This window comes from Poecilia formosa, unplaced genomic scaffold (genome assembly GCF_000485575.1).
Source record: "Poecilia formosa unplaced genomic scaffold, Poecilia_formosa-5.1.2 Scaffold33, whole genome shotgun sequence".
In the NCBI taxonomy this organism is placed as follows: domain Eukaryota; kingdom Metazoa; phylum Chordata; class Actinopteri; order Cyprinodontiformes; family Poeciliidae; genus Poecilia; species Poecilia formosa.
Genome location: NW_006799972.1, coordinates 2543775 through 2566426, shown reverse-complemented (window position 1 = coordinate 2566426; position 22652 = coordinate 2543775). Strand labels below are relative to the sequence as shown.

The following is a 22652-nucleotide window of genomic DNA, read 5'->3' as shown; positions in this document are numbered from 1 at the left end:
GGCGGTGTGTGGAGAACAAAGTGGTGTTTGAAAATGCACAGGGGAGACGCAGGAGAATGCATGCGCACCAGCAAGAAGCTTGCATAAACAATCATCCAAATGCATATGTGGAAATGCTTGCACGCACACGCACACACACACGCACTTCTGTGCAGGCAGAGGAGAGCAGAAGCTCCCCCTGCCAGCCTTGCACCATCTGTCTCTCTGTCTGTGCTTCAGAGCCGTGCCCAAACCAGGCCTCAGCAGAGCCAGTGTGAAATTAGCTGCCTTTGTGGGGCTTTGTCTGCCTGTGCATGTCTGTTTGGGTGTACCAGCACGCTTTGGTTTAGATGTGTATTTTAGAACATATTTCCAGTCAGTCTGTCAAGAGGTAACCCGCGCTGGGGCGCTATTTTGTTCAAGCAAGGGAGGTAGAAGAAGCAAGCAAACCATTTGCTGGGCTTTCCTGACCAACTTATCTGACTTTTGATCCTCGTGACATACTTCAATGCACTCCACCTGCTCCAGCCTACTACTGTGTGTGTGTGTGTGTGTGTGTGTGTGTGTGTGTGTGTGTGTTTACTCATCTTTGTCTAAAACAGAAAAAAGTCAGCCCCTGCGAGTCTATCTAGTCTCCGGTCAGGCATATCTAGCCCCCGGGGTGCTCTTTGATATCCAGGCGATCTGACCTTTCATGATCTCTGACCAGACCTTGTGCCCCGAGGCTTTTGAGAGCAGTGCCCCCCCTCCTCTTTGCCTCCCAATACGTTATAAATCATGTCTGCTCTGACACAATCTCACACACACACTCGCACACACACACATGCACACACAAACTACCCAGCCACCACATCATCACCTCACACTCCCAACATTAATGGGTCCAGAGGTTAAAGGTTGTTGACATACCTCTCGCGCTCTTGTCTGAACACACACACGGAGGCGGACGCACGGGAAAACCACAACAAAAGGAAGGAGTACCTCACAGACACTTCTGGTAATCTGAAAGCTGCAGATAAAGTCAGATCGCTGTGTCGGGACAAATCTGCAAGTAAAACTTTCAGTGATGTGAAAATGGTTTTGTTGCCTTGCAGAATGTTTTTTTTGTAAGTTTTGTCATACCACAGTGTTTTAGATCCTCAAGGTACCATGTGTAAATAGTAAAGGAAACTGTTTTTAATGATTTAATTGGAAATAGTTTTGGCTGTTCGTGATTTGAATTTGTTTTTGGCATTTTTTTTATTTTTATTTTTTGTTATTCAGAGACTTACAATCATCTTTCTGCTGTGCTTCAGATTATTGTCCTGCTAAGTATCTCCATCTGCTTTTCCGCCCAGATCTCTCTCTCAAATATGTCATTGTTGTCCAGTCTCTTTTCTACTGTTGAATCATAAACACTGACCTGAGGCATAAGAGGCCTGCCATGCCTTGGATGTAGTTCTTGGTTCTTTTGCGATTGACTGGGTGAGTCACCGATGGGCATTTGAAGTAACTTTGGGAGGCTCACCGTTTGTGGGAAGGTTTATCAATTTCATGTTTTCTCCGTTAGAGGTTAATGGCCATCAGTGTGGTGTCCCAGTCCCCAAACCTTAGAAATATCCTTTCAGTCCTTGGCAATAACTTTGTTTCTGGTTTGCATATGTGATGACATATTACATGATGTGATGCTTTTTGAGATCTCATCCCACTTTGTTGATGTTTTTGATTCTGCATGTTTCTCAGTAATCGGGTCTTGTGCATCAAAACTCGGCTTCCCAAAAGTCATGATTTTTCGCTTCATACATGAAATTATCATTCCAAAACTGAATCTAACATACATTTTCTATTTATTTGTATTATTTATTAATGGTCTTAAAACTTGTTTGCTGATCTGAAACACGGAAGTGTGACAGCAAAGCAGAAACGGAAGAGACCTGTTGGACTTTTTCACAGCCTTGCATTTTCAGTTTGACGGCTATTGTTTTTTTTTTGTTTGTTTGTTTTTTTAAGTTATACAACTCTTGAAGCTGATTTAGAGTGTGGTCTCAAGGCTTGCAGAGGCCAATCTAGGCTGCTTCTCTTCCCGGAGTGATGAAGAACGCTCCTGCCTTGTGACAGATAATCATTGTGTTCTTCTCTACTGCAGAGTCTTGGCCAGGAGACGAACCGTCTGGCAAACAGACAGCTTTACAACACAGAGCTCAATCAAACTGTCTCCTCACACTCAGTGGTAAATACACACACACACACACACACACACACACATTCAAAAACAAGTAACCACACTAACACATGCAAACAGATGAAACAACCTAGAGCTAGCAAAGCCTAACCCAGATTGATAACACGAAACAAATCAGTCTGTTGATTCCCTCGGGATGCTTACGGGAACACAGCTTTATCAGCAGTGACATTTTGATTGTTGCATACTTTACTTCCCTAATTAATTTAGAAGTGTTCTAATTCAAATGCCATTAGCATTGCACACTGCTTGATTTCAGCCATTATTCCTTCATGGGTGAGCAGTAAAGCCAGCAGTCATGACAAAAAAGAGAAGGGAACCCCACTTCTCCTCTGTGCCAGGAGCCCTCTGCTGGACACTGCTGTGCGTTTCAGCAGCAGGAGAATGGCAACAATCAAATATCGAGGCTTAGAGGCTCTGCTCTGCTCTGTTGACACCCGATACCCTCCCTAAGGAGAGGGGGATTCTTCACTAACAGCGCGAAAGAGAAATAATGCACACAAAAAAGGCTGAGCCAGGCTGCTGTGTGCTGAGAGTTCAGCATAAGCTGTGTGTGTGTGTGTGTGTGTGTGTAGGTGAGTGAGGTCAACACGTATCTGTTTCTCCTTTCTTAGAAACCGGATGAAAAAAAAAATTTGAAAAAGAAAGTAGCATAGCAAAAGTGATCAAATGTTTATTATAGACGTAGGGCATGCGAACAGATGCTACGTGTTTTATTCAAAAAGTCCACCTGAATTTAAATCTGATAAGCATATGATTGTTTTTTTTATTCTTATGCTGAAAGGGAATTTGTCTGAAGATTTGTCATTTCTTGCCAAAGTTAGAATCTTAAAATGAACAAAAATGAAATATTTCTTTTGAGTGTTCAGTGCTTCACCCTTAATCTTTCCTTTAAATGATAGAATATAATTAATTAGATTTGCGGTTCCTTTTCTTAACTACACTTTATGTGAATCCTAATGTAAGCAATAATAAACCATTTGTTAGACCTCATTAACTTATAACTTTTGTTGATTGTTGTGTTAATTCCAAATAAATCTTAATCTTGAGAAATACAAGGAAACCATTTTGATGGGACCGTCAAAAAAAAGTCTTTAATTTATAGTCATTTTATCATCTTACATAGCCATTTTCCTGCTATAGTGTTTGTGCTCAGGCATGTGTGTCTCCCATTCCCTCCCTTCTGATTGCTGACCCCTCACCGCCACCTCTGTGCCCAGCAACAATTGTCCCTTTGAGGCCCCCCAAGTCCCCTCCAACCCCTGAGGTTGTGTGTGTGAGTGTGTGTGTGCAGTAGAAGGCCAGTCACGGCGGTCTGATCTTGTGCTGAGCTAACAGGATTAGAGGAGCCAGGGCTAAGAGGGGTGGAGTTCTCCACACCCCCGCCCCCACCGTCTGTGTCTCTTGGGGATCAGAAATGACAGACACCCTCAGCCGATGCCCTTAGAGCTGCAGACAACTAACTCCCAATACAAATTCAAAGGTGGGAGAGCAGCAGCAACAAGAGGAGCGGTGCAGACAGCTGCCACCTTGAATCCCAGGAGCTGTCATGAAAAACCTTCTGCAGGTGAAAGAAAAGCACCCAGTTCCTTTTTGTTTTTGTGAGCAAGACTCCCCCTACGAAGGTAAATCTCCATGATTTAGTTGCTCCCAGTGGAACGGCGGCGTCTAAAAAAAAAGAAATATATATATATTATTTTTAAAAGGTGCATGAGTGGCAAAGAAGTAACTGTTTTGTTTGTGGATTTTTCAAACGATGGAAACCTGCCGAGCTCCTGCAGGACAGATCTGAAGCATTTGACAAGCTCAAACCAAATCAGTCCACTTCAGACCAGTTTACATGCGGCTCTAATGACAGCTGGCTAAATCACATTGGGTTAATGAATTTAGGGAGTCTCTAATCAAATCTGTGTGATCTGGCAAGCAGACTGACATCCGTGCGTGTGCGTGTGTGTGTGTGTGTGTGTGCCGGCGCGCGCGTGTGTGTGTGTGTGAACTGATAAAATGAGGGAATCAAACCACAAGGAGCCCAGAAAGGCAGATAAACTCTGTTTACATGCTTTGAATACAGAATGACACAGAATGTGAGGGATCCACATACAAACAATTAAAGAAATCAAAGATGAGGGTTAGACTGGCCAGTGACAGAGACTGTTGCCTTGCAGAAGGAAGTTCCTGGGTACAACGCCGAACCTGGACTGCTTGTGCATGGAGTTTGCATGTTCTCCCTGTGCGTGTGAGGGTTTCCCATAGTCCAAAGACATGACTGCTGGGTTAAATGGCCTCTAAGTTGCCCTTAGGGGTGAGGTTGTGCATCGTTGTTTGTTCTCTTGTTTTTATGCTTAACTGGTGACCCACCGAGGCTGTATGCTTCTTCTCACCCATTAAGAAAAAAAGGTCCTAATCTTTTCCTTCTTTTTTTTTTTGCTCTAGTCTTCAAGATCCAGCAAGGTCATGTAGGCAGGGACGACGGATGGATAGAAGGAAGTCACAAATGAGAGATGAAAAGGAATAAAGATAGTAAGAGGTCTTTGCCAGCATCTGGGTGCATGTGTGAATAAATGATGGCACATCTGGTGAAATAAAGAGCAAGTTACCACCGTGACCCTCCAAAGCTCTCTGTAATAAACTCACACTCTCATTACCACCCGGTTTATATGCACATGCACACGCGCACACACACACACACACACACACATGCACGCACACACGCGACACTGTACCCACAACTCTCAGTTTTGCAGCGCTTAAACATTAGAGAGCTCTTTGAGACAAAAGAGAGGAGATCAAACAGGCTTGCAGACGGAAGCAAAAATAAAGTCAAATACGCTCTGTGTGGTTATACATACACACACACACACACACACACACACGCAGACTAACAAAATGTAGTGTACCCCTCCTCCGACTGCTCTGATTAATAAATGTCAATTAGCCATTATCATTTCCATATTTAATCAGCCCCATGTGGTGCTCCTCTGTGGCCTGAGTTTTGAAAACAGGCTCTCATCGTTTTCCTTTCAGGGTTTAGTCACTTTCCCTTCTCGCTGCGTGTCACGCTCCTCTGCTCTCTCCGTCAACCGTACACTACAACCAAAGCGTTCCTCCTCCTTCAGCCTCTCCTGCAATATCATGTCACCCTTCCTTTCTCCCTCCCCTTCTCCTTTCTTCCTTTATCCAGTCCTTCTTTCCCCTCTCGGTATTTTCTTTCTCTTCTGCTTTCTGATGAATGCATCCCCTCATTAATCTTGATGTTTTTCCTCTCGCTGTGTTCGTCCACAGGCCTTCAAACCTCGCGCTAATTGCAATTAATCACGGAGGGAAACAGATGCTGGGAACAAAGGCAACCATGGTTGGGGAGATGAGGGGGTGGCACGATTCTGTACATGTGTCTTGCGTGTTTGTGGGCTGATCACTTTCCATGTGTGTGCATCCACACGTATGTACAACAGGGTGGAGGTTTTAGGGAGCTGTCAGTTTATGTGCCACGTAAAGCTTGGATACCTGTTGGCAGGTTGCATTGAAGCAGAAAACTTAGGATTTCCGCGGGGTTTCGGTAAAAGTTAGGAAATAAGAAAAAAAAGGACATAAAAAATAACAGCACAAATCTGTGATTTTGGTTTAAATGGACTCATTTGAAGCAGGTCAAAATTATGATCAATGCGACAACCTGTTGGTGTGTTTTGAACATCTCAGTTAAACCTATAAAAGTGCGTCTGGTAATTAATTTTGTTACGTGTTAAAATTGACTTTTTATTTGTTTTCTATTATTGCTTCTCCTCTCACCGGCTTTTCACATTTATTCAAAGGGTTAGAAGTGAACTTTTGCAAACACAAAAATCATGACAGTATTGATGTCACCATCAATACTGAACTTTTATAAAGGTAATTTTTTTTAAGACTTTGATTTTATTTCTATTGGCCCATTGTTGTTTTTGATTCACTTTTTATTGTCTTCTGAAGCTTTCTAACATTTTAAAACCCATTAACTATCCCAATGGATCCACTGGATAACATGCAAACATTTTGAAGGTGACAGTTAAAGGGTTAATGGTAGAAGCTCCCATCCACTGTCACCACATGTTTGATAAGTTAGAGGAGTTGCTGCAAAGTCAATGACTTGACGCAATTAGTTGGCCTGCCATACACAGATCACTTTTGACCACTTAAAGCAATTCACAGAATTAGACTGTCTTGGAATGAAGAGAGAGAGAGAGAGATGCAGAAAAGACTCAAGAAATGACAAGAAAGCACCAGTCATCTGTTTTTCTGGGTATTACACTCACACATTTGACATGTGACATGAACGCGAGCATCGAGGAACCCCGTCAAATAGCCAGTGGGAGGTGATTCTGTTTAAACACAAGCTTATTATGCTCAAAATGCAGGTCAGTGCAGAACAGATCCAGCACTTCTTCTCTCATAGTGATTAGAGAAAGATCCCTCTAAGCAGCTTTTGTTTATAGGACTTTTAACAGTACAGTATAAAAATTCCAGCTGACTGGATACATTTTCCAGAATTAACACCTGGTGTGACGTTTGCATAACCCTGGTGAGTCGCCGCCAGCCTCCAAGAGGAAGACGGAAGAGATAACACGGATGAAGAGGGAGCCAGAGAGCGGAAGGGAGTGAAAGACAGAGCTGCACCTCATGAAGGACGTGACGCAGGTGTTGGATGAACGCTTGTAAACCTGGAGAAAAATTCAACGCTGTCAGAAGAATCAAAGAAAAGTGAAATGCTACACAAACACAGACGAGTTTAAATTTTTTTCTTCTATTATAAATAATGTTTTTTTTTCTTTTTTTGTGTACGTAGAACGAGTGTCTGTGAATTTCCGATCCTGACAGCACAGAATGTACGGCCAGGCCTCGCACCGCTCCTCTGCAGGAGCTTCATCCGTCACGACCGCTGTCATATTTTATAGCCCAAAGCATACTGAGCTGTTCACTTCTATTAAAAGTACAGTGGGAGGAGATCTTTACAGAATGACTGTGAGAAAGCTCCATTAATTTACCACCGATCTTTACCTGACAATCCTATAAATTCAAGGAAAAAAAAAGACAAAGCTTTTTTTTCCCCCCCAAACACAACACAAAGCCCCCTTTCCCAACAGAGCCCAACACGGTCTCATGACAATTCCTTCCCAGCAGGCTCCACTCAGCCTTTATTCATTTTTTATACGATGCCTCTTTCGAGTCTATCGCTTGGTGTGCTGCAATTGCCGCACTTAACCCATTATACTAGGTAACGCTCCTCGGAACCGCCGCTCCCTCCCCAGGATAAATTATTAACTTCCTACACATCCCACCATTTATCACTGAGCCCCATCAAGGGGAGCGGGAGAACCATTGCTCATATCCATGGCAACAATGGCCCATTTATGAAGCGGTAGGATGCTGCCTATGATGAGGTGAGAGAGACGAGCAAAAACAAATAATACCTGTTATCAAGCCCGCTTTTGTTAGCGTCCGAGGCTGCTCTTCTTTGCGCACTTGATTTCTCTCTCTTACTCGCAGTTACCCCTGTTTGTGCCCCCCGTGCCTATTCGTATGTGGCTCCTCACTTCACATTCACACCGCCCGGCCCTCTCCTCATGTCTGAGATGGCAGCAGTGTGGGTAATTAGATCAGAGCTTTTCTTTTGTCTCCATGGAGATGAATCATACAGTCAGGGTGACAGGCTGAGCTTTAGCGCTACGCGGTAACCTAATCAGAACGTTTGAACCCCGGCCAGAGCGGCTGCATAACCTAATAATACGGCCGTGAACCTGCAGTGACCTGCATCCCTGTGCACAGCGTGGCACATAGATAGGGGTGATGAGAGGGTCTGGTTAAACACACCAGGTCACATCCCAGGATGTGTTTGCATGTGTGTGTGTGTGTGTGTGTGTGTGTGTGTGCATGGTTGAGTGTCTGAGCTACAGAGGAGTAGCCCTTCACAGGTGTCCTAATTCATGAGCAATCGCAGCTCATGAATAATTTAAGACAAAATGCAAATGTGATCCTTTGATCATTTACATTCATGTCTAACAGCATTAATTAATCAAACAAAACCTTCTCTTTATCCCCAGAGGAGTAAAATAAATAAATAAATAAAATAAATTAAAGAAAAAAGGAAAAACACCAGCAGTTTGTGCAGAGCGAGCCTTGTGGACCCGCAACGAGAAGAATGCAGACGGAGAATCTATAAAGGAAATAAACACGCTCCGAGATCATATCATTTAGCCTCATCAGACGAGGCTAAATCTCTGCTGAGAAGGTTAGCATGACAAAACTTTTCACCAACAGCACATGGTGTCAGTAAGTTCTCATTCTGTGGCACGTGTACCTCGTGGTGCAGGTAGTCGTGTGCAATCGTTGTGTTAAAAATCAGAGAAACTCTTAGCTACAATAAAGAAATGTCAACAAAAACAACAAGTAAATATTTAACCTCAACTAACAAAATATTTAGTTTGAAACTCACATAGTGAAAATATGAATTTTATGAACAAAAGTCAATTTTTTGTCTCTTGTGATAGACTAAATAGTTGAACTATTCCTATTAATTTCTGACTGCGACCCTGTATGCTAAGTTTACATATATATATATATAAAAAAAACAGATTACATTGTGAAATGTGAGCATGAGCATAACCAGGTGTATGAGGTGATGAGAGACAGCGGCACTCTGAATATATGTTAATCTCTTCCAAAATCCAAAACAGACAAAAATATCCCTGACGCCTTCCAAAGTCAGAACTTTACATGTCTGAGCTTCACCAACGTTTAGCCTTGAAATCCAATCATGCAGATGCAGCTCCAATCGCATGCATCAGCAAACCTCTCAGATTAAGACAGCATGACGCAAAACGTAAAATGAATTCTGTCACCCATTAGAAAGTGAGGCGAGTCTTGGGTAAAGGCTCTGATAGATTATACACAAACACACACAAAATGAGGTGCTGATCACATTTTTATTGCCGTTTTGATATGCTGTTTTTTTTTCCTGAGAGATGGACCTTATAAATTGCCACACTTCAGCCGACCTCTGTTTATAGCGATGGGATCACACAAATGGAGAGCTCATAAAGACACAAACAGATTGGCTCCAGTCCCCCTCCTCCACATCTGTCCATTGTCTCCATATCTTTCCATTTCCTCATTTTCTCATTTGCTTAAGCTGAAACCCAGCTAACTTCTCTTTCATCCATTCGATAACTCTGCAACTTGTAGAGTCCTGGTCTCACTTAAATCCAGACACCAACACACACACACACACATGGTACCAGCTACTGGAGCTCCCTGCTGGTACCACTCATCTTCTGTCATCAGTTTCTCCTCGGTGACACAGAGCGGCGTGTCTGACTTATGGAGGATATCAACCTCTCTGACATAAAGGGGAAGAGCGAGAGATGCTCACCTCAGGCTTCTTTTAGGACACCTCGTAAAGCTAAATGATAGTTGAGGGGGCTGTGATGCGGAGTGGAGAGGGACGGAAAGGAGGAAAAGTGAGCGGAGGTTGTTAACGTTACACCAGAAGGGAGTCGTAAATAACTGAGATACAGATCTGCAGCATGTGTGTAATGTTTGCATGTGAGGTACTTCTGAGTGTTGATGGGGAGGTTAGAAAGGACAGAGTGGCTGATTGAGTGACTGTTTGTCGTGTGCATACAGTAACTTACATCTGAGCATGGCTGACAATGTGCATTATTTGGAAGCTGATCCAAGCAAGGGATTTATGCTAACAGCCAGTGTCCGAAGTGTCTACCGCCGGGCTGTAAATAGCTGTGCTGCTCCACTGACGCTGCCAAGCTGTCCATAAACCTGTCACCTTGGACACTTTCAGCCACACGGCACAGGAGAGGCCAGGCAACCATTAAACTATCAGTTTACACGAGGAACGAAACAGTGTGTGTAAACGCGTTTACAAGAGTCTGAGGCCTGTGATTCATGCATTTGTGTGTCACATAGGGATGTTAAGGTCAACCGATCCAAACCAAATCCCAAACCCATGTGAATTGATCAGCCAGCCTTGGTTAGACACAGTTTTTTGGGACAAAATTTAGATGCATCTTGTTTTTATGTTTGCATCAGTAAAATCCAACCCGTTGTGGTGACCGATGAAAATTACATTTGTGAACAAACCTCCCATTTGACTCTTCTTTTGCTTTTATTCCTGACTTTTATTACTTCTTACTCTCCGTAGTACTTCTTTTGGGGGAAAAAATGGAGCATATTTCCTAAAATAAAAACTTTTTAATACGTCACATGTCCAGTTTAGTTATTTTTCAACCCAATCATGCAGATCAAGGATCACACCTGAGGAACAGCTTGTTGTTTAGCATGTGGGTTAAAGTGCTAAATTACCATACAGTTAGTTTGGAGTATCAGACTCTCATTATTTTGGTCTCATTGTGTTTAAACTCCGCCTAAACAATGTTGATAGTATAATTGTTATTTTAACAACAAGTTGCTTACTGCCTCTCCTGAAGGTCACCGAATTTTCATTTCCCCCATTTATAAACATCCATAAACCCCCCTCTTTATAAGATTATTTTTAATGAATGAGGAAATATACTTTGCTGCTCTTTGTTCAGACCCAATAAGCATATTTTTGATATTCCTCTAATAGAATTACAATTCCAAGTTTATTAATTAAAGGATTTTTTTTCTCTTCTTAATAGTTATTCTGTTTAATTAACATTGTTTGCTAATTATCCTAATATAGAATCACATTGCATCAAATAGGCCACAAAGAAAAACTGGCCCACGGTGGTCAACTAAAGGATCTCAATGCGCTGCAGGAGGAGTGAGGGTGGGGTTCTGCCAGCACCCCTACATATTCATGTGGTGCCGAAAATGGACAGGTTGACACCACTTGCTGTTCTCTGGTACAGTAAACAGATGCAGTACTCTAATTTATGTGAAGGCCTTTGACGTGTGGCCTTGCACAGACACGTTAGCTGACAAGGATGAGCATCCAGAGGTGCTTCAGAATGAGGTCAAGGAGACAGTTGAACTGAGGAGAGGATCAATAGAGCTCTGAGTGTTTGCGCACCTCTTGCTTCCCTCCCACATTTTCTTTGGTCTTACGACATCACTCCATCTACGTACAGTATTTCTCTCCTCCTCTGTCCCGTGTAACCCGCGAACAGCGCCGCCACGAGAACTCGCACGCCGTACAGCATCCTTGCCTCGTGGTGTTAGCTGTGAGCGTGCGTTGAAGGAGTTGTGTTCGGAGACTCCCACTCAATGACACCCTACCGGCAAAAGGCAAAGGCAGTGATAGGCAGATGAAACGGGAACAAGGCAGTGACAGAACGACGAGCCGCAGAAAGGCAGAGAGAACATGTAAGGGACAAAATGCTTTCTTCCCCGGTTGGGAGCATCTCATTTTTTCTCATTAGGGGAACTCATCTAAGCTCAGAGGATAAAAGGAGGACTGATAGCCGGCATTTCTCTCCCTCTATCCCTCGTCTCCCTCTTTTTCTCCCACTGTGCACATGCCACCTAATTAATTACACCCCACCATAGCATTACTACAACAACCACTGCCGACTAATTAACAGCACGCCTCAATCATGACCCCTCTTCAAGGCTTTTGGAGGCGTGCGTGCATGAGTGAGTGTGTGTGAGGGACAAATGGAAGAGGAGTTAATGTGTGTGCTAAGTGGTGGAGGAAAAAGAAAAGAGGAGGTGTGTGGGGAGAGGGGGGGGTAGAAATACGGCTAATAAGGAGAGTTGAGAGGAGCGATGCTAAGGACGACTGCAGAAATGAGAAGACAACCATGTGACAGACAGATGCTCGAACGGAGGGAGTAGAAACACTGGAGACGGGAGCTTTTTCTATCTGCTGGGCCAGCTGGACTTTATCAGCCAGACTACAGAGACGAGCTCACTGACAAAACTAAACGTTTCTTTCCACTGCCCAAAGCTACACTTCTTAGAAAAAATGTACCAGGTGAGGAACAGACAATATTGTCTAGGTATTTCCTGTGCGCTACACTGGTGCAAAATCATCTGCTATAATTAAAACGTACTTACATAATGATATTTTTAGCAGCTTTATTGTAGCTCTTAATAAAGAGAGTCGTGTTGCACTGTAGGATGCTAGCTTTCACCGTTGCCAAACAGCAGGAATGGAACAAAACTTCTTGAGTCCTGAACGGGCAGAAATCCCGTTCAGGATTTTCTTCATGTGCTCTGAGATCACAGTCCAAAAAGCATGAATGTTAAAAATAATCTGGGCCTGGTTGGTTCAGTGGGATGGGACACAAAACATATAGTGTGTTTTTGTCAATAGCAGTAGAGAACTGGTCTCTCCTCATATTAACAACACAGTCAGAGCTTTTAATCTTTAGATGCTCTATTACAGCAGGAAGAATATCATCTATGCAAAGAGATGCAAAAATCGCAGGTTAAAAATCAGTTTCAAAATTAGGAATTGGTCAAAAAGTCCCTGAAAACAAACTGGTCAAGCACCTTTTTCCCCCCATGTACATTAAATGTGTCACAACTGAGAACTCCTATCAGTTTCAGCTGAAAAACTGCTCTTGACAAAATCTTGTTGAACTTTTTATTTTTCTTAAATCAGTTTCATGCATTGCAAAAAAAAAACAAAAAAAAACACATCAGCAGCAATCTGAACTAAAACAGGCCGGTCAGAGCTCAAAGAAAATCAGAAACCAGTCAGGAAAAGATGGTTGAGTGAATCTCTGATATGTATAAGCTTTGCTCCATTCCTGTCCTTTATCTTGATCTCAGTGTTTGGGGGGCGGGGGAAATCCAAATCATTGAGAGTTTCTTCCCAGAAACGTCATTGCCAATCCCTTTTTACTCCTCAAGAGCCTGGCCAGGCCTCAGCTGGGCCAGGCTTGTGGGCTTCTACCACCTCAAACACACTCACACTGATTGTATCACAGCGGAAAATGGAGTGAGCCAGACCCTAGGAAAACACACACGGGCTGTACAAACTGCAAATCATGTATACCTCATGCAAAATCATCCCTGCATTTGGCCTGGGTGGAGGAGAAATACAGAGCGAGAGAGAGAGATAATTTGTTTAGTGCATATGATCTCATTACTGTTAGGGTCATAATATTGTTCACCCACGTCACAAACAGGCCGTGTTGAAGCCTAAAGGACCAATTATAACATTAATAGTGCTTGACGCTCGGTCCTGCGCATGCACCCCACCGACCCCGACACACACACACACACACACACACACCCACACACACACACACATCACACCTGTGTGTGTTCCTGTGGATCTGTATATGGGTGATATTTTTTTGAATATTGTCACAAAACTCTTAGAAAAGACACACACACCAGGACAACCATGTTCCGTTTCTTTTTTTTTTTTCTTAATAAGACAGTCTAATTCACTTTCGCTTGTAAAATTTCAATCATTTTTGTTCTAAAATGTTACAAGAGATTAAAGTTTTGATGTTTTTTTTTACTTTCTAAATAAAACATTTAGTTTTTTTTTTTTTTTTTTTTTTTTTTTTTCCAAGGGCCATGGAGATTTTGCAACCAAGATCAGTTGAGATTAAATTCAAAGGTTGAAATCGGTCCTGTTTCACTTATATAATCCAAATCAAGTACAAAGGCAGCTTGGATTCTGCTGAAGCGCCGAAGTACAGAACACTGACAGCTTCTCTTTACTTTTTTTGCACTTTTTTTGAACTTTTCCGACATACCAACTGGATCCACTCCATTTATCTGATTGGTTAAAGCTTCAAAATGACAGGTAAAGGCAGATGGTCTAATGTAATCACATGCTAAGAGATATCTGAAGGTGATGGCTCCTTTCCAAAACATTTCCAACAACATTCTGGATGGTTCAGTATAGAAAAAATAAATAAATAAAAAAACATCTGCCGTGTCAGATTAGTTAAGAAAGACGTCTGTTTCTATAAAATACATAATGTCTATGAGACAATTGAATGATTTTGTTAAGTCTGCATTAAACCCAATGATCAAAATGTGATAATTCATGCTCCGAGAAGTCTGAGTGAAAAAAGCCCCTTTCTCACAACAAATTCTTTCTAAACTAGTTCACAGTTAGATCACATAGTTTTACTTTCTACTTGAAATGAAAGTTCTGTTCAGAGTGAAATAGAAACGCAAACACACAGCAGTGATTTACAAAAGTATTCATATCTCTTGAACTTTCTCTCATCTTGTCATGTTACAAGCAAAGAGTCAAATATGTATTTCATTGGAAATTTATGTGACAGATGCAAAGAAACAACTATGAAGTAAAAGGACAACGATGAATTGTTTTGTTTTTTTTTTATACAAATTATAATACGGACTGCATCATGAAAACCAAGTCACACACCCAACAGGTCAGAGGTAAAGATGGAGGGATGGTGAAGTTTCAAGAAGGGTGAGGTTAAAAAAAAAATCATCTTTCAAGAAAACTGTTAGAGGCTGCAAAAGACTTTAGACTGAGGCAGACAGGGAGGCGCTAGTGAGTAAGAAGAAATTGTGTTCAACAAGGTAAAGAAAAGTTTTAGCAGCATTATTTACATTTAATCATGCTCCACTGAGGTGGAGCATGATTAAAATATCATAAAATAAGCTGTTGTACTCATTTTCTTCTTTCACGCCACGTTGTTTTTACTTTTAAGCATGAGACAACTGTAGCCAAGCCTTAAACTGCTGCTGCGCAAGTTACTCAACAAGTTGTTGCAAGGTAACCAAAGAGTGAGTGAGTTATTACTCAATACCACCAACCAACCGTAGCTGGCTGTGAGAGGTTGAGCTGCTACAACCTTTCCTCCGCCTACATCTCCCAGAATGCTGTGCAGTTCAGTGAAATTTGTGAAAATCCCTTGGTATATATTATCTATTGACATTGATCACATGTCTATTGTGATACATGTTGATACTGATTTATTGGCCAGCCCTATGCTACATTGGCAAATAAATAAAGTAAAAAAACAAACAAAAAAAAAAAACATACTTTTGAAAGTTTTAAAATATACTCCAATGTGATAATTATAAAACATAGTTCCTCAATATTCTTTCAATGCATAAGTTATTCAATTATTAGTGAAAAGAAACATAATTAATAAATAAAAATGTGTAGACACCAACAAGATGACGCATGAAGAGAGGAAGAAAGCGAGAGCGAAACTGAAAGTGCTGTTAATGGGCCGACTGCAGAGGAGAAAGGCTGCGTTAGCTGTCAGCCATTAACATGGACAGGACTAAATTATTCACAGTGCTCTGTCACCTTACACAAGCCCGGGCTAACATGAACCAAAGAGTGGCGCACGCACGCACGCAGCGTGCGTGCGTGCGTGTGTGTGTGCGTGAGTGCGAGAATGCGTGTGTGAATGAAAGCCGGCTGGTAGAAGAAGGCTCCCCTTTGGGTCTCAGCATTGCCATCCTGTGGCAACAACAAGAAAGACAACGCGAAAGCTTTCTCATACAAGAAAATGGGTTTAAACCCCTCTGGAGAACGGCAGCATGCAAATAGAATATGAGCTGTTACCTGTAAAAGCTGTGTGAGGGTGCAACGAGCATTCACAATAAGACAAACAAGGACGTACAGTGAGCACACGGCTTTGAAAAAAAGAAAGAACTGTTTTGTGTAGAGGAAGCTGATTTCCATGTGACCTGCTGCTTTACGAGGGAACACGAGCTGGTGTCAGGAGGAGCAGCTGGACAAACAATGCAGGCTCACCTGGGGTCATTTACATGGATCGCCTGCAAGTCTGTGCCTCTCTGCGCTTCGGTGTGTGCTTGTTACAAACAGACAAGTGTCTCCTGTTGCCGCTCCTCTTCATCACCATCCTGAAAGTGCCGTTGGCAAGGAAACCAGAGAGCTACAGGGGCATGAGACACAAGTCAAGGAGTGCAACGTCGAGTAAGAGCAGGACAAAATGGGGAAGAAAAGACAGAGAAATGAAAGAGTGAAAATGAAAGCGCAGAGTCCTGGAAGAGAGTGGTGGTGGGAGGTCAGGCAATGGAGGGAGATGGAGGAGGAAGTTAAAGAGGGGAGGCAAAGAGCATGTGACAGCGCGACCCATGCCTCCTGCTGACAAGCTTTATTACAGTCCCACCTGCAGAGAGACACCAAAAAGCACTTAGTCTCGGCTGAGTCGCCTGACAGTGGAGGACGGTTTAAAGGGAGGCGAAGGAGAGAGGGATACAGAAGCAGCAAGACAAGGATGAGGAGGTGACAGGGAGGCTGGAGGGGAAGAAGAAATGAAGTCGTGAGGGTGATGAGGGGGGCAAGACAGGTGGAAAGTAAAAAAAACCTGACGGTTGCGCCCAAGAGAAGCACCAGACAAAATTAATCCACGTAGAAAGAATGTGTAGCTAATCTATATAATGGACAACATCACAACAACATAAAACTGGCTCATTTTCCTCCATCTGCCATGACGTAATTTGCTGCAAGCTACAAGCTCGGAAGCAGTAATAATCCTGCTAAAACACCTGTTTCCTGGTGAAAGGGGTGTCAAAGGTCAGAGTCGGGAGGTTTCTCTGACTGGTTCGCGTCTGACAGAGATCCTGCTGAGACGAGTCTCCAACCTGACCTCGGTGTTAAACGCTGAGTGGCAAAGTCAGACCGAGGCTCGCCAAAGCCTAAATTAAACATTAAAGCAGGAATTTAAAATATATTTTGTGTTAAATACTTTTCAAAGAGACGTGCTGACTTTTGTTAGAGCTGCATAAATATCTATATATAAGCAAATCACCTTGCCTGGCTTGAAGGTTTGTCCCTGTGGAGGAGCAGCGATCTGGTCCAATTAGCACTCAATACGAGTATCTACAGCCAATTACATTAAGTATGTTTAGAAGTGAAATTCTTCATTCAGATGGCCAAAAACCAAACAGAAGCCCTTTCCTTGTTTGTTCTTTATTTCCCTCCTCCAAATAGCTTTTACTGGAGATTAATTTAGAAACAAGTTCCTCTGGCTATGGTTCATTGAGCTGTTTTGTTGGTGTTTGCTTAATACAGACTGTGATATATGGTTTAGCCAATCACCTGTAAAACAGCTTTTCGAGACACTTTCCAATAGCATGTTTCCCAGATGGTTCTCAGTAAAAACCATCTGGCACATCAGGTTAGGTGTGATCACCCCCAGCACTAATTGGTCTCAGTACAATTACGTAGAGTTTCTCTGTGCAGTTGAGTGGTAAGTTGTTCTAAGTTATCAATCAAATAATTTGCTACAATTTTCTATCGCGATGCCAAGAGCTGTGCAGAAGCCAAAACTAGATACTGCAAGTCTTTTTTTTGTTTGTTTGTTTCTCTGGGTGGCTCATCGTGATTTTGACCTCATATTTTGGGTCATTTGACAGATGTAACACCTATGAGTTCATAAGGTAGACCTCATGCAATGAACACTGAGCACTGTCCTAAAATACGTGGTTTGCTTTCGTCAAACAAAAACTCTCTCTGAAATACTTTCTCCTGTCACCGTTTACTGCAATTTATGCAAAGTGTGAGGAGGAAATAATTAAGGGGACGGAATGATGAAGGGTTTATTACTTCCTGAATGCAGACAGCTCACATCTATTAGAGCTCCAGCCTGCTGATGTATCTGGTGATGAGCTATGGCCAAGTAATGATATGCTCTGCTGGCCGTGAATCTATAGGTCTCCGCGTAAGCGTGCTGTCCCAGGCTCCAAGGCTCGAACCAAAGTCGCTAAATCAAACTCATGTGGTCGTAAGATGCGAGAAAGTGATAGAAGTCGAGAGGGAGAGAAAGAGATGGAGACTGAAGTGGAGGGAGCGGGGTTAATAGTCTGTTTCGTAGCCTTTCAGGGAGAGGAATGTGTTGGAGAGGGGACAAATCAACCAGGAGTGACTGCACAATAAGGTCAGTGTGACCATAAGAGAATCCCCAAGTTGAACGCGAGACTAGCAAACACACACACACACACGCACACGCACTCATGCACACAAACAAACACATAAAACACAAACAAAGTCAGTGATTGAGTCAAGGCATAAGCCCATGCCCACCCCGTGAGTGGCTAATAACCGTGGCGCAGAGCCAAACCCACTGTCTCCTGACTAACTCCCACATGCCCGCCCGGACTGGCGCCACGCTGCAGAACAGAGGTCTGCTTTTCGAAAATCCTGTGATCAGTGCATTAATGACTTACTCAAACAGATAAGTGAAGATACAGCCATACAGGCCACGCAGACCTCCTGCCACTCAAAGAAAATCAAGTCGGTAAAAGACAACGGGGACGCTGCTAATTAATATCCGCTTGCCGGGGGCTGCGGCTAAAACTCGTCACGAAAAGGTGATCACCTACGCGCATGCTCTGCTAGCTTGGGAAAAAGAGGGCAGCAAGGTTATGCTGAGCCAAGTGTGGTGATGCCAAGAGGCTCAGTATGTTCTTCAGCGGCATTTTAATCACTCACACACACACACACACACACGCACACACAAAAAAACAGGCTCCTCCATCTGCTGCGCTTCAGAAAGCTGACGCAGGCACGTCACTGTCACCGGGGGCTAACCCGCCCTTCCTCACTTCCCCACTGATGGGGACAAAAGGAAAGACGAAAAAGAAGGGAGCAGAGGAAGGGGATCAAGCAGTGGCATTCCACACTGTGTGTCTTCAGTCATCCTTTAGTCTTATCCCAAAAAAGTCCACTTCCCTGCATTCACAGTCCATGGATCTCGAGCCCATTTTTCAATGAACCCACTTGCTGCTCTGCTCCAAACCCAACAGACAAAATAAGTCTTACATGTGCGCTGCATGTTTTCCGGAGTATCACTAAACTTGCCAATTTCCAAGCTTCTCCTCTTTTTAAACATTTTCACCAAAACTCCTAAATCAACAGAGACCACCCCTCGTCCCAGACGTGGGATGCCAAACTTTATGAAACCTTCTCAGCCTGCCTCAGGCTTCAGCCGTACCCTTTCTTCGGCGGTGTTCCAGGCTCCCACAGAGGATAATTGCAATTGTATCGAACTGGCCAGCGTCCAAGTGATTAACATTGCCAAGTCTGCCAAGTCCAGCTGTGCTGCAACAATCAAAACACACTCAGGACAATCACATCATGGCCATGTGTGATCTCTCTGCCAGGCCACACTTACACCACAAGCATATCAAAAACATTAATATGTCTAAGGATGAAGGTATGCGTGTAAAGGCAGATAAAGAACTTCAGAACGGTACAGCTTTCCTAACCATATATAGTATTTTTTTTTTCTACAAAGTACCCTGAACAGCGATTTTATTAGTACCAAGTTGGACCGTCTTTCTTCTGCCCTCTTGTTTGGCATGGGGTTTACAAATTGTTGGACATATTCCTCTGAGATTTTGGTCTATATTCAAATGACAGCATCATGCATTTACATCGGATTTGTTTGTGGCATGGTCCTTTACCCAGGCCTCCTGTTCAACATTAAGCAAATGGTGCACAATTTACTTCTGACTTGTGGGCCACTGGAGAGCAGTGAGCTCATTATCATAGCCAATAAACCAGTGGTCCTGCTGTCATCTGCACAACTACATCGCCCAATCAGAGCCAGGGGGAGGGCCTTCGCTCTGTCAATCACTACTGTATATGCACTGCTCACAACCTCCCACTTTCTGCTTTCTGCTATGCAACAGCTTCTCCCTGTTAGTAGAGCCTAACTGCTCAAGCCAGTTAGCCTGGCCACCGATGACAGCAGATACACAGTTTCCCTGGAACAGGAAGTCGTTTCTCTGTTATTAGTACATGCAGCAGCGTGAGGCTGATGTCGCTCCTCTGATTGGTTGTTTATGTTTGGGAGCGGTGCATGTCTTCAAACGGCAATTGTAGCACGGGGAGGAGCTTGATGTTTTAACAGATTACTTGCTCTTATCATTACCGTCACAAATCACGACGCGATGACATATTACATATTTCAACAAATATGTAACAAGTTACATGCTACACCTTTAACAAAGTGAGTCACTGCCATCTTGGCTAATTCACTATTTACTTTATGTAATTTACAGTAATTCATAACATTTATAAAGTAATTCATAAATGTGTAGTTGGTAAAGACCAGGTTTAGTTCACAGTGAACACAACGTGAAGGGATGGCACTTTGGTTTAAACCTTCTGAAGTGATGTTCAGCAAATCTGTTTGCTGCAGCTCCATCGTGCAAAACTCTCACAAATTACTGTGATGTGTCAGATCATTTAAACCAACTTTATTTCTGATTTTTTTTTTTTTTTTACATACATGATATGGTAAGCAACAAACGTATATTTTCTATAGATTCAGTGTTCACAGACTAAAGCATATAAAACTATGCCTCTTGGATTCCTTACCTCTCTATTCCACTTCGTGCAAACGCCACAGTCATGCGCTATGCCATGTTTCTCGCCTGAGCGGGGGAAATGGTCTGTGTCATGTCGGTGGGAGCTGCAGCGAAACACTCATGATGGAGAACACTTAAATAACTCATGAAAACCCCATTTCAAACCGGCAATGAACCACTGAGAGGATCGTTCAGTGTTATGCCTGTGTGTCTGTTTATTGTGGGGTGGCCCCTTTGTCATGACTGTTTAATCAAGCACCTTGTGGTTGTGCAAGAGTGTCCCTATGCGTGTGTGTGTGCGTGTGTCAGTGCATGTGAGGGATCCGTTGAAAAGGGAGCTTGAGATGAGTTTCTGTAAATGACAGGAGGGCCCTCATGGCTAAACAGAAATAGCCTTAGAGAAAAGGGAAAATGAGGCCTGAGCATGAGAGCGACGAGCAAAAGAGTTGAAGCAGCAAAGTGAAAAGCAAACGGTGGAGAGAATAAATTTAAACTTCACACAAAAGAGAGAGACAAAGAGACAGCGACCAAAAGTCATCCAGCAACACTGATAAGAGGAGGCAGACATCATTCTTTTCACTCTTAAAATCCATGACACAGACAGACTCCTCCTTTATGCACGCGTGTATAAAGTACAAAGTAGCGTGTTTGTAACCAAGAGGATGGGAAGAAGCATCACAAAAAGGTTCACACAACCTCAATCTGATATACATATTAAATAAAGCATTACTAACAGTTTAACCTGTAATCTTTTCCTGATCTTTAACGTTTTTGATTGGATGTGTTGCGTTTTTGTTTTTTTTTCTCCTGTATGCGTTGTGGTTGGTTTTGCAGATTTGAATTAGTAATAATTTAGAGCAGTTGCTGCTTAACAATGCAGTCAAAGGCTGGCTAAACAAGCAGGAGCACCAAATATTTGCAAAGCAAACTAGAGGCAAATCCCTACTGTCTCATCCAGAGTCAGAGTGGAGATGGGATATGCGTCGACGTATTGAGTTAACACAGTTTGTTTGAGGAAGTGGCAGATATTGTGGAACTATATAGAGGTGATGGAGCGTGGCTAAACAGATGCACATCTGACACGTCAGCGCACGTCTAGAAGACAGTCTCAAAACTATTAATTGTAACTTTTTGAGTTGCTTCATCTCTCTGGGGACTCGTCATTTCTTGAACTTCCAACGCAGCCGGGTCAGAAAAGTGCTAACTGATGGGAGTGACTTTTTTCGTGTGTGTGTGTGTGTGTGTGTGTGTGTGTGTATGTGACTCATTGTAGTAGTTAAAACTAAACTTCCTCTGCATGTTCTGCAGAGAAGTGTGTTTTAAAGTCATGGCAACAAAATACAAACAGGTTCCAGCAACACAGCATTAAACACTTAAAGTGAGAACACGCTGCTTCTGGCTGGTAACAAACAGCAAATGTTAATGTATCTGCTGTGGGCCGTTGATCTTAGATCATCTCAGTGGTATGTAGTGAGGGAAGCAAAATGAACGCATAACATGCAAACTAGCAGATTCTACAAATCTGACCAAAAAAAAAAAGGATTGCACATTTACCACCACTCTGCAATTATTAAAATCTCAAAGGCTATCTAGTCAAACTGAGGTTTCTGCAGAAAAGAAGCTGCAGCTCTTCTGCTGTTGGAATACTCTCGTTTTAGAACCAGGACTGAACAATGCTAAGACGACAGGGATCGCAACTTAAAATAACTTTCTCTGACAGGATTTGCAAATGTCAACACCGAGTGGTAAAGTTTTTAATTCATTTTTGCAAAAAACGTAACACAAAACAGACCAAACGTACAGTTCAGGCAAAAAGAGAAATGAATAAGATTGAATTTAGGAAAAAAGGATGTCATTTGTGGCTTTAGCACTTACTGGGAAGTGGAGCGTCTCCTCTCTCTGGCGCTAAGGTTGCAGGGCATGAAGGAGTGTGATCCCGCGCAGGTCGTGAAGGCCCTGAGTCTGCCTCTTTAGTGGCTCCAGTGCTACTTGAAACCAAAGCACTGGCCTGAAAAAATATAAAAATAAAGAAACATAATTAGAGGTTATTTTGTGCAAAAAAAAAAAAAAAGAAAAATGACCTGTTTGTGCAAAATATCAATTGCTAAGTCCAAAGTTTGTTTTTAGACACATTAATGAAAGTGTTATTGGTGGCCACAAATTCTGCTTTTCTGTGGCACGGATT

General features: G+C 42.7%; 1 protein-coding gene across 1 annotated transcript in view; it reads right to left on the bottom strand.

Moving 5' to 3' along the window:
• LOC103136608 (uncharacterized) overlaps window positions 1-22652 on the bottom strand; it is a 160044-nt gene that overhangs the window by 86197 nt on the left and 51195 nt on the right. The window contains exon 2 of the mRNA XM_016670392.1: window positions 22343-22475. Within this exon, the coding sequence (XP_016525878.1) occupies window positions 22343-22475 (133 nt within the window). The remainder of the gene's footprint in view (window positions 1-22342; window positions 22476-22652) is intronic.